Source organism: Thunnus maccoyii, chromosome 10 (genome assembly GCF_910596095.1).
Source record: "Thunnus maccoyii chromosome 10, fThuMac1.1, whole genome shotgun sequence".
NCBI classification, from domain to species: Eukaryota; Metazoa; Chordata; class Actinopteri; order Scombriformes; family Scombridae; genus Thunnus; species Thunnus maccoyii.
The window spans coordinates 2,134,119-2,147,566 of NC_056542.1; the positions used below are offsets into that span (position 1 = coordinate 2,134,119).

Consider the following 13,448-nt stretch of genomic DNA (forward strand, 5'->3'; position numbering starts at 1 on the left):
AAGAGGACTTGTCTCATTATCCACTGACATGAGTGTAATCCACAGTAATTAAATAGTTCAATGTGATGAGAAAAAAAAAAAAAGACAATAGATCGATGGTGATGAGTCCAGAGCACGACATCGTCTGCCCACCACAACATTACATAATCCTCTCTGTATTATATAAGCTTAAGCTTTAATATGCAGCTCATGAACTACAAACACCGGGCTGGATTTCTGTCTCAGTAACCGTTTCTATTCATTTCTAATTAAAAACAACATGAATCCTGCCTTTATTACCACTTATAAGAACTTTAGCTTTTAGTCTTTGCACTCAAAAAGCCGTCAACGAAAGGGACAAAATCATATATATTCCCTCACTAACGTATTTAATATCACAAGAGTATAAAGTCTGAACATCTGCTGCCAACAGTGACTGTGCAGTCGGCGAGGAGCGGATTATTCTCAGAGCATCACATCATCAGAGTAAAGTTGAGCATTACAACATCAGCCAAAGTTAAAAGCATAAATGTCGGTGTCGGTTACCGGAGCTGTTAGTGGTGCCCTGTGCAGCTGAACATTTACAGCCTCTTTTACCTTCTGTAGATGTAAAATATCTAATAAACAGTCAAATCTGGGAGTTTAGAAGAATACTGACATGATGTTTTTTGGGGGGTTTTTTTTGAAGCTTGGATTTGGATTTAACCCTCAGAGGAATCTTTGGAAGTTTGTGGAGCCAAAACATTTTAATTCTGGCAGCCTGGACTCAGCCGAGAGGGACAAGAAAGGATGTTTCTGGAAACAAAAAGACCCTTTTTTTTCTTTTTTACAGCCACTGACCTCTTCCTCTGAACACTCAGTTTGGTTGTTTTGCTTCTGCTGTGGTTAAGTAGGCTACGTAGTTAAATGGTTTCTTTATTCATCTGTTTTATTTGCATTTATTGTTGATATACGACCAGGAGTCTGCACGGGGTGTTTTATTTTTAAAATTGACTGGATGCTCAATGCTATTTCTGTGTCTGACTTCCTGCCCAGCTCGATCTGCTCTGTGCTGCTTCATGCTTAATGCGTCGCAATAACAGATAGCCCTACATCGACTAGAGTGGCTGCGATCAGTTGCGGCAGCCGCGTCAGAGCTGGAACGTGGTGCACACGTTAACCTGCCCCCCCCCCCATGTGAAAGTTTCCTACTGCCAAACTCTGGAATCAAGAGTGTAAAAGAGGAAACAGTAGAGCTGCTGTTCAGACCAACACTGCTCGCTGTGTGCGTCTCACCCGATCTCCAGTATGGGCGGTTTGTCTCGTCCTCGGCGGTAGCACAGGTACAGGTGCGGGTTGTTGATGAGGCCGGCGCTCAGCTCGGCCGAGTGTCCGCCTAGTGTCCTCTCGATGCAGGTGAAGCCCTCCGGCACCTCCTCCCCGAGCCCCCGGGCGATCACCGCCAGGTCCGTCACCGGCTCCACCGCCCGGCCCGACGACGAGGAAGAGGAGGAGGAGGACGACGTCGAGGAGGAGGTGGACTTGCCGTCCTCGTCCAGAGGCTTCCAGGGCCCCGCAGGGTCGAGACCCGCCACTACAAAGTAGTCCACCAGCTGGGGACATTTCTCCTCTGTCATGCCGCCTGTCTGCCCTCCACTGAAGAGAGAGAGAGACATTTTAGATTCGTTATTTAAAAAGGTCACATGTTAGAGGAATTACATCTGTGCATTTAGAGAGACTCATGTAACACAGTTTAGTGAAATATTATTTACAACACTGCACACACTGAATTAAGCAAAAACTGATATATGACATATATATTAGATATATTAGCCACTACTAGCATAACACACCACAATTTCCCATTCAACTGCAGGCAGCTGAGTTGTGTTGTGGGTAATGTAGGCACCAGTTTTGACAATGGAATAAAAAGAGGAAATCTCTTGTTCTGCTGCATCCATTTCTTTTTTTTTTGTCCATGTTACAGGAGTGAAACCCTAAATCAGTGAAGTACGCTGCCGAAACTTGTTACACTTCTATCAAATAACACGCATGCATCCGACAGTGGTGCACGCTCATAGTCGATAATGTTTATTGAGGTGAGACTGAAGTGAAATGGAGAAGGATGAGAGACACTGAATTCACACAGGAGCTGCACAAAAGAGAGAGAGAGAGACACACACACACACACACACACACACACACACACACACACACACACACACACACACACACACACACACACACACACACACACACACACACACACACACACCATGAATCAGTGACCTGGAGATGAAAACACTGAGTCACAGTCCTGTCAGCCAATCAGAAAGCTGCCCAGAGAGGCAGAGACGGAGATGGCGGGAGACAGCTGACTCTTGTTTTTTCTTGTTCTTCTCACTTTTTATTCTTATTCCGTCTTCCGTACATTTTTTTTGCCGCGTTTCGACTGCTGCATACTTTGTGCTATAAAAACCTTTCAACCGTCAATCTGTGCAACTCATTCAGCAGATGTGTGCTTGTATTTTTCTGACATGTAACATGTTTCAGCGATTTTATATACAGTCAATGTTTCAAACTCAGACCAGTCAGAGTATGACAGGAAACCAGTTGGGACAATAAGACCTACAATTATTTAATTGCTAGTAATATCATTTGAAATGATCAATTAATGCGACCTGGATCCAGATAAATGGCACTTTTAATGGTAGTTATTAGGGTCTAGAAAAAAAAATGTTTTAAATACATAAAAATTATAAAAAAAAATATAATATCTAAAAACACTCATCTATACATTAATTAAAAATTACTTTAAGTTTTTGCTGAAAATGATGCTGTCGCTGAAACACCACAAAAAAGCTTCCTGCAGCACAATCCACTGTCGCACCGTCTCACTTGGAGTTTATAGATGTCAAACGTCTCCCGACAGCCGCAAACACACACACACACAAAAAAAAGTTAACGTTACAATCTACAGCAGGAAAGAGACGATATCCAACATCTGTACAAGACTTTTCAACACCTTCAAAGGGCTGTTTTGGAGGAATTTGGTGCCTTTTAAGACTTTTCACGCCTGGTAGATACTAGGGATGTGCAGAGGGCCCAGTATTTGTATTTGTATCTGTATTTGTTGAGGCAGCAAAATTATTTGTATTTGTATTCGAATAAAAAGTGGAAAAATCCTGTTTTTGTTTTTATTACACTTATAATTTCCAGAAAATTAAAGATGAAAATTAAAGTGATGTCCAAATTAAGAAATGTGCGTCATGTAGCAGGTGGATGTGACTCTCCTGGTTGAGACCTGCTGATAGACGTCACAGCGGAGCAGAGGAGAGACACTGAGATAGCGACTATAACTGACCTGCTTGCTGGTATTTGACATGTTTTTTTGTTTTTTTTTTCCCAAAAACAAATAATTTTAAAAATATTTGTATGAAACAAATATTTGTAAAAAAAACAAAAAACAAACCCAGTATTATAAACCCACACAAACACAGAGATAGAGACACAGAGAGAAAGAGGTCGACTGGTCATGATGGGGTTTAGTTACAAAATCAATACGTGATTAAATTGAAGAGCGGAGGACAGGTTGGTGTGTGTGTGTGTATTGTGAACAGTGAAAATAGGATGAGCAGTGATGTTGAGAGATGCTAAAAGCACTCTTATGTAACTGTGAATGTCCCTCGCCCTCTCTCTCTCTCAACCTCTATCCCTTCCTCCGGCTCTCTGTCTGATAAAACATATACAGACACAGAGGACGGAGAGACTCACAGAGAGAGAGAGAGAGAGGAGGTGACTGTGAATGAATCATCATCACAGAAAACATGAACTTTACTGAAGAAGAAATTTCAGATTTAAGGAAGATAAAGTCCTACTGAGAGAAGGGCTGGATACTGTCTGAAATGTTCAATTCTCGTAGGGCTGTAGTCTGCTGGTCGACTAGTTGGTCGATATTCTCTCGTCCGACCAAATTCTCATTGGTCAAATAATCTAAGTGTTATTTTCATACCATGCCATATTTCCAACGCCAAATATCTATTCATTCAGAAATCAATAGCGTTTGGGAGTCTCTGTGCAGCGCTGTTCCGGTATGTGAGTCAACCTCTGTCTCGTTGCCTGGGAAACTATTGGTAGCGTAACGCCATTAAGGAATCCGTCATTGCGTAGTGTGTTTGCGTAGCGAGCGGGAAAGAGCGAGGGGCAGAGAAGTGACGGTGGATGCGAGCGGGGCAGAGGAAAAGGTTAGTAGTAAGTTGTCAGTCTGGCAGTAAATGTACAGTACAGACTACAGTGTGTCAGTTAATAAATGCTAAAAAAGTCACGTCTGTTGTTTCCTCAAATGCTGGAAAAGTAAAGGCGGTTAGCTCCAAAGTTAGCAACAATGGGTTAGCATAACCTGAAGACACAAAACAGACAAGAACTTTGTCTTAAAATAACACGATGATGATTTGAATCTGGGACCATCTGAGCAACTATCTGAGAAAAGAAAATTACATATTTGACCAGACATTTGATGTCAGCTTATGTTAAAGGACAGTTTTGGATTTTTCAGTTCAACTGACACATTTCAGATGATGTAAAAAAAAGTAAAAAAGTACTGAGATTCGATACGCAGCTCAACTCAACAGCAGACAGACTCTGTAGACGTTTCTCAATATGTTTGGACATGTGTACATCGACTTTGGTAAAGTTCAAACTCTCAGGGACGGCAGGACGATCATTTGTGAACAGGACAGCAGCGTTCTTGCAGACACCTGACTGTACTGTGACATCATCATCATCTCAACTCAAAGCTCCACTTCCGGAGGAAATAAAAACAGCTATTTCTGCAGTCAGGATACATCTGTTATCTGATCTGTAAATCTGTGCGTTCAACAGTCACTGCCTGTGTTCATTTCCATTCATGTCGTTGACATTTCAGTCCACAGAGGCAGCGCTGTTGTACATTAACTGTCCCATAAAATGAATTTAAATTTACCTTCAGACACCAAAAGTTATCTTCCAAAAGGGAAATAAATCATATATCAAAACTCTTTTGAAGTTTTGAAAATAGGCCTTATTTGGATAAATTGATCACATATTTGATATCTAAATGGTTACTTTCCTGTCTGAAAGAATATCAGACCTTCATTTTATTGACATAATAACAGTTGTTAACAGCCTCAACAGTCTGGCTCAAAATCACCGCTGATAGATGCCAAATGCATTCTGGGGAAACTTTGCTCCTCCAAGTCCACACAAGTTAACTCCCAAATCATCCTCAATAAAAACAGGCGGAACAAGAACACTTTCTGTAATTTGGACTGTACTCGGCTAGATGCAGACTTTGAACTGGAACAGAACTGTGAATGACGACGTTTCACAAGAACAGACGACACAGATTGAGAAAGGCCTTGTGTCAGAATGAATGAAAAAGGGGACAATTTTTAGTCTCTTACTACAAATGGCAGTTAAGATAAATGATCTTGATGAAGGTCGCTGTCAACCAGAGAAAAGTGTGAGAAAAACACAGCTTTTTGATTTAAGAAAGTAAAAGGAGCATCTTACAGTCTTCTGCCCCTGAATGACAATAACAAAATGAAAGTTTACTCTACTGACCAACATCTCTGGTTAAATGTCTTCTGTAAAAACAGACGCTGCTCCGCTGTGTTATTAACATCACGTATCCAGCAGTGGAGAGCAGCCTCTCTGCTACACTGTTAGCTCCTGGAAAGCCATTGCTGTACTAGACGCTGAACAGGCGTTTAAGTGCCCAACCCCCGGGCCGCGGACCGGTACCGGACCGCACAGAAAGAATAAATAACTTACATTATTTCCGTTTTATTTATTATTTAAGTCTGAACAATGTTGGTACGTGATATATTAACGCTAACCCACAAGCTAGCAAAATGAGTAAAAAACAAACGTCAAGGCTCCCCACTGATTCAGCGTTATGTTGAGTTGTATTTTTCATGCACTTTATATTTGTTTTTGTGGTGTATCTTATTTTGAAGGCATGTTTAAACGTTACCATAGTGACCAGAGTGTTAGGGGGGGGGGGGCAGAGAGGATGTTACTCATGTTATGTTGTTGGCGCAATGTTACGAGGACGCTGCTAATAAAGTTTTTATGTCGGTCGTATCATTTTAGTTTGTTGTATTTATCTGCCGCACCTCAAAGGCCGGTCCAGGAAAATATTGTCTGACATTAAACCGGTCCGTGGTGAGTTCAGCCTTTTTCTTTCCATCAACATCATGTTACTAACTAACATTTAGATGAATGAAAGTTAAGAATCACTTTCACTTCATGTCAGAAAAGGAGCTCACAGTAAACTAAATAAAGACAAAGGAGACGCTTGGTGACAGCTGGAGTATCTGTTGCATCCTCAGATTTAACACCTACAGTTCAGACTGGTTCTGAAGGTCTTAGTCAGTGGTACAAAGTCACACTCCGATTAGGTTTCCTTCCCTTTCTGTAAAAAAGAACGACTCCTTCCTGCGGGAGGACGGTCCGCTCATCGCTGTCAGAGGGTGAAAGTGAGAGCGAGACGTTAAAGAGGACGAAAGAAGGAAGTGGGACGACCGATGTGGTCAAAGGTCAGCTGGAAAACAGGAAGAGAACTGCCAGCCTGTTTCCTGTTCATCGATGACTTCCTGGCACATGTGACGACATGGCAGCTGCCAGAGGTGATAAAACTCGCCATTATCCCTTCACCAAATGATTTTACTGTCTAACTCCACAGTGTGTCTCATCTCTATTGAGTTGAGTAAACAGCAGAAACATAAATTCAATCAATTATTGCCTTTAAAACAGCAGCAGTTTTTCAAGTAAACAAAAAAATCTTATTTTCACAAAAGGTGTTGAAAAATGTACTAATATTACCGAACTACACGATACTAGTGTCAAACATTTGGATCAAATCTCCCTCTGTGTGCACAACAGTTTACAGTCATTATAGCTGAGGCTGTTGTCCCGAGTGACTCATGATATATGGAAGTCGGGTCCAACATTATCAAAGGTTTAGAGGATTAAATGGAAGGATGTGAAAGGTTAAAGTCGGGTTTCTGCCAGTGTATTACAAGCCTGGGCCGAAGCATCTGGGATTTTTTTAAAAACAAAAAGTATTTTAAGATGTTTTCTAAAACTAACGTGCGTAGTAGCGCAGCTCCTTTAAGGAATAGCTCAGTGTGTGGTCGAGAGAGAGAGAGGGAGAGAGGCTGCAGCTACCGTAGCGACCCGCCTACCAACCGACAGCAGCGAAAACAAGCAGCGAGACCCGTGGAGACATGACAGCGGCTGCTCGCTAACAGCTACGTGTGTTCACAGCGGAGAGCAGGAGGGAGGACAGAAGCTCACACACACTCTCAGTTTATAACTGTAGTGTCTGTTGTCCCACTAAGTATTGATAACATGTTTACATGAAAATGATCTAAATGGGTTTATGTGTGTATCTATGTATGCCCCCCCCCCCCTCCCTTCCCAGCTGGGCAAAACAACCCTGTCTGGCGGACACGCAGTCAAAGGTCAATGCCTCAACGCCCTGAAAACGTACCAAAGTTGACAGGAAGTCGATTCAGATCTGTTCTCAAACATATCAGTCATATATAATCTAATCTTATCATCTGTCTAATCTAACATGTTCTTCTCTAAAATGCATCTAAAATTCTTTTATATTATAAAATTATCCAGAATGTGAGTTAACTTGTGTTCTTGTCTGTGTGTTCAGTTTGTGTTTGACATACAGGGAGTTGTCTGCTGAAATGTTAAACTGCACTTTTTTAGCTGAAACGGCTGTTTTCATCACAGCCACTTCCCTTTTTAATGACCAATGTGCAACAATGGAAACTGTGCACATGTACGCACACACACACACACCTTCTAAATACATACTGGAAAGCCCGGAGAAATGCACCAGATTTCCCCACTGACAGAGTTTACTACAGTCCATCAGTTAATGTTGTGTCAGCAGCGGTGAGAGAAGAATTACAATCTCTTACTTCACTAAAATGACCACAGTGTAGAAATACACACTTACATGTATCACTTAAGCAAAAAGTACAAATGTGTTAGTATCGAAATATATGAAAAGTTAAAGTACTTGTTATGCAGAATGTCCCCCGTCAACAGATTGTTATTGCTTATAATAATAATAATAGTAATAATAGCTAATAATAGAATAAAATAGTCTTTATTCATTAAGTTGTCGTTGCTTTTATCAAAACGCCAACTTTTCTGCCTCAGCCAAGCATAAAAACTTTTTTTTTTTTTTGCAATATTTCCACTTTTTTTTCTAACTTACAGATATAAAAAAAGAAAAGCAGCAAATCCTAAATGTTTGACATATCTGCTCAGCCGAAAAGACGAAAAAGTATTTGTGGCAGATTGTTTAAAACACTTGTCCTTCCCAAACCCAATACAGGAATATAATAATAAAGGACACATATTCTGCATATATCCAGCTCTATATTTATATTCTGGGACTCTACTGGAATATCTTTACATGATTTCCAGTTAAAAACTCCTTATTTATCTTCTACTGGTCCTTTATGCAGCCCCTCAGTTCAGCCTCTGTCTGAAACAGGCCTGTTTAGCTCCTGTCTCTTTAAGCCCCGCCTCCTGATGAGCCCGCTCTGTTCTGATTGGCCAGCTTCAGGAAGCTTTCACTTCCTTTTCTCCTTCTTTAATCCAAATGTCAACTTCTCAAATCCATCCGTACATGTTGGAGCTGAATCACATCTGAAATATGAGAGTGGACGACACATAGGAAACACCATAGCAACCACCATAGCAACCAAGGCTACAGAACAGACGGCCTTTCCAGATTCTACTTTGATGACGGATGATGACGTCACAAGGAGGAAGTAGAGGAAACTTGGCAAATGAAGCGTTCAGAGCAGGTTGAAGCCCTGAGTTTTGACTTGCAGGCAGCTCAAGTTTTGGAACTTTGACCATGTTTAACCTCTGACATCATAACAGGATATAAATAACAGAAAGTCATAAAAAGCAAGTCATGGCCCCTTTAACTACATAATTTAGGAGCCTATTATTACAGTAAGTAATTACAGGCTCCTAAATGTTACTGCGCCTTTCCTCAGCAGAGTTCATGATGCATCTTTTTCTCTGACTCAGTGTAACGAGCTTCAGCCTGCCAGCAGCGGTAACGAGGTCCTACAGTAAGTGGAAGAAGGGTCAAAACACGAGCAAAGTCGTGTCATTGCAGTTAACTGATGTAACGTCAGAAACTTTGTGGTTTGGAGTTTTGTTTCACTTCCACTGTTTAATTAGATTCGTTTCACGTTGCCATGGAGATGTTTTTTTTAAGTTTTTTTTCTTTTAGTGATGTGTTTTGGATTAAAACCAAGGGAGAAACTGACCTGTAATTTCCTCTGTTTGCAGGTTGAGCGTACGCAGGCGTCAGCAGCAGCGAGCTGGCTGCAGACTCTGGTGTCAGTGGTGCGTTCAAGTGCAACTTTTAGCAAAAGACACGGAGCCACTTCCTCTGTTGTGTGATACTTTATCTCTGTGACTTCTCTGACCAAAGTGTAATGGGAAGTAACAGCAAATATTTGGTTAAAATATTACTATTGGCAATAAGGGTTGGTGATAAGATCTTAAATATTGCAAGGTAACGATAATTTTGATGATATTTACAGTTAATTCATTAAATATTCAGACCCCTTAATGTTTTACACACTTTATTGTGTTGTAGATTTAATTTTAAATGGATAAAATTGCCATTTTTAGCCCATCAATCTATAATCAATAACCCATAATGACAAAGTGAAAACCTGTTTTTAGTATTTTTTTTGCAAACTTATTCTGAAATCTCTCATTTACAAAAGTATTCAGACCCTTTGCTGCGGCTCTCAGGTGCATCCTGTTTGCTTTTATTATCCTTCAGACGCATCTGTAACTTGACTGACTGGACACAGTTCACATGTCAGGACAAAAACAAAGACATGAAGACCAAAAAAACTCTCTGTAGGTAAAATACTCGGTAGTGATAAAACTGTGGAGCTTTTAGAGTTTTACTCAAGAAGAGTCAAAGCTGTGATTGCTGCCGAAGGGGGTTTCTACACAGTACTGAATTTGTCATTAGGGGGTTATTGTGTGTAGATTAATGGCCAAAAATGGCAGTTTTATCCATTTAAAATTAAATCTACAACACAATAAAGTGAATACATCCTCAGTGTTGAGTATAGTCCACAGAACTATAATATAAACACAATATAATTATAATATTTCTGCTAGTTTGGCAAGATTTATACTTTTATACAGACTTCCACCTGAAGAGCAGCTGAAACACTTCTTCATCAAACTGTTCAGTCAGGACTGTGATGAAGAGGAAGTGAGAAGCCGAAGAGGAAGCGTCTCTCTCTAAATTTTAACAAACGAAACTATTATTATTATTAATGACAACAGCCACTGAAACCTGAACCTCTCATCTGCTTACACCTGTGGTTTCCATAACACCTCTTCTCTTGGTTCTGAATAACTACCACTGGTGACACACTGGTTCTTAAATGATGGAAAGACTCAAAAAAAAAACGACTTTCTGATCAGCTGACCAGTAAAGCATCACACGTCTGCAGAGAGAAACAAAGTCAGTCTGACCTTCATTATTCAACAGATTGAAGTGAAACCGCTGGTTCCTAAGAGGAAGGGTTCTTGGACTGCGAGGGGTTTACCTTGAACTATCAACATTATATCTAATCTGAAGAATGGTTTCCTGCTGCAGAGTGACTACAGTCAGCAATATAAGCTGTAAAAGAAGAAAACCAGCTAGCAAGTCTAAAAATACAGCTTCCTCCATCAGCTGTACCATTAACGTCACCTTCCTCTTGTTCACTGTTGTGATTCTTCAGTGTGTTTTCTCTGCTAGCAGCTGAAACTATGACGTATATAACTGTAAACATGTTAAACAACAGATTAAGACAGCTGAACTCCTGATGTCACTTCCTGTCTAGCCGCCGCCCAGCTCCCTCTGCATTTCTTTCATCTGTCTTTCTAAAAATAAATAAATAAATAATAATAGAATAATAGTCTTTATTCACTAAGTTGTCGTTGCTTTTATCAAAATGCCAACTTTTCTGCCTCAGCCAAGCATAAAAACTTTTTTTTTTTTGGCAATATTTCCACTTTTTTTCTGACTAACAGATATAAAAAAACGAAAAGCAGCAAATCTTCACATCTGAGAAGCTGGAACAAGTAAATGTTTGACATATTTGTTCCACTGTAAAGACTTAAAACAGTCTGAAAAAGAAAATTGAATATCAAAATAGTTGATGATTCTTTTTCTGTCAATTAATTTACTGAAGATTCGCTTCAGCCCCACAAACAAACAAATAAATATCCAAAGGACACATATTCTGCACATTTCCAGCTCTATATTTATATTCTGGGGCTCTACTGGAATATCTTTGCATGATTTCCAGTTAAAATCTCCTTATTTATCTTCTACTGGTCCTTTATGCAGCCCCTCAGTTCAGCCTCTGTCTGAAACAGGCCGTTTTAGCTCCTGTCTCTTTAAGGCCCGCCCTCCTGATGAGCCCACTCTGTTCTGATTGGTCAGCTTTCAGGAAGCTTCCTCCGGCTCCGGAGGCTACGTAAACAAACTATAGTAGCAGGATTTCACTTCTTTTTCTCCTTCTTTACTCCAAATGTCAACTTCTCAAATCCATCGGTACATGTTGGATGAATCACATCTGAAATATGAGAGTGGACAACACATGGAAACACCATAGCAACCACCATAGCAACCACGGCTACAGAACAGATGGCCTTTCCAGATTCTACTTTGATGTCGGATGGTGACAGCGGTCTCTCTCATTAATCTGTAGTTCTCTGTGTGTGTTGAACATGTAATTTACATCCTTTAAAACGCATCATTTACATGTTGGTGATTAGTTTCTACACGTCAACGTTCTTTTACCAGTCCCCGTAGTTTGTTTAAGACTCGTCCTAGAGAAACCAGAGACCATGACAATCGGCTTTTCCTCCATTTTTGCGTAGTTATTTCACATAGCAGAGTTGGGTAGTAAACACTGGGTGTCACTCACGCAAAGCGTCAGAGGACTTTTACGCAAAGTTGAGCCTCCACTGCAGCTACTACGCTCACTATCACTATAAGAAACCTTTGTGATTTTAATCTTCACACAATTTTTTCTGCACAAAAACAACTTCAGCCCCCCCATGAACATCTGCCAGCATAGCAGCAGCGGCGCAGGTGCACAGAATCACAAACTGCTGCTCAATTAACTGACTTAAGCAGAAAACTACAAACTCTTTTAAAAACAGCGTCCGACCAACCTGTCAACACGTGTCCATCTGATACTCAGAAGAGTTAATAGGCTAGAAAATAAGTGTTTGTGGTTGCCAGCGTTAAGAAAAGAGTCACCACCGCCAACACATTTTTTCTGACTAAACATTCATGTGGCTGGTGCCAGATCCTCTCACTCTGTTGTGTTCACTGTCAACGTATTCTCATCGTAAATAAATGACATATAATCATTTGTTTTGTTTTCTTGCTGCAAACCTTTTCCGCCTTCAGTCACTTCACTTTCTTCACAACTGCTCCTTGTCTTTTAGTGTGTCATATAGTTTCTCCTTCCTGAGAGGCTGTCAGAAGTGTCAGGTCTACAGTTTCGACAGTTATTTTTTGAAAAGCTGCCACAGGAAGTCAGCGGTGCTGCGAGGGGGAGAAAAAATAGAGCTTTCATTTCCAGTTTCTCAGCGAGTGAAAAGTGCAGCTGAGTGAGACGCAGCTGAGGAGGAAGGAAGGTATGAAAAGAGGGTTTTTCTTCTTCTTTTTTTTTGTCCAAAGACGTAGAGGTGACATCTCCATCACAGACACACTGTGTGGATGTGTGTTTATCTGTGTGTGTGTGTCAGAGATGCTGACGTGTTGCCGTGACACCCAGAGGAGACAAAGAGCCGTTGTGGTCCATGACCCCCCCCCCCCCGTACCAGCTCACACACATCTCTGACACACACACACACACACACACACCAGTGAGGAGCATCGTCCAGTCAACAACACTGTCAGTGCACAGATAATGAATGACATCACCACGGCCAGGGTCACATGATCAGTTCCTCCTGCACACAAGTGTTGACATTATAACAGAAACACAATCCAGTACAACAACAACCCTGCACACTGTAGCTGACTGACTCTCATCAAGTGATGGAGGCGCCGTATGTAGGTCACATGACGACGACTTAACACCAACATAAAGACTGTTTCCACCAACCGGCTCTCATCTTTAGTCTTGTCTGAGCGATATGGACAAAATACAGGATTTAAACATGTTATTTTAAACGCACAATATGTAATTTCAGCCGCTAGGCGTCTCAATCAAAACAATAACAAAAGACGGAGTGTGATGATGGTGTGAAGTAGCAAGGGATCATGGGAGTTCGTTGTTAAATAACCAGCTTCACCGGGATAGGATTACTCCAGCGTTCATCATTCGGGATGTTTTTACCCGCAGAGGTCTCCTCCTCTC

The 13,448-nt window shown here is 40.9% G+C and overlaps 1 protein-coding gene across 1 annotated transcript in view; it reads right to left on the reverse strand.

The window, feature by feature from the left end:
* The window catches only part of LOC121905347 (DENN domain-containing protein 4B-like), a 63,162-nt gene that overhangs the window by 35,990 nt on the left and 13,724 nt on the right, over nt 1–13,448 (reverse strand). The window contains exon 2 of the mRNA XM_042423542.1: nt 1,255–1,614. Coding sequence (XP_042279476.1) covers nt 1,255–1,595 — 341 coding nt within the window. The 5' untranslated portion in view covers nt 1,596–1,614. The remainder of the gene's footprint in view (nt 1–1,254; nt 1,615–13,448) is intronic.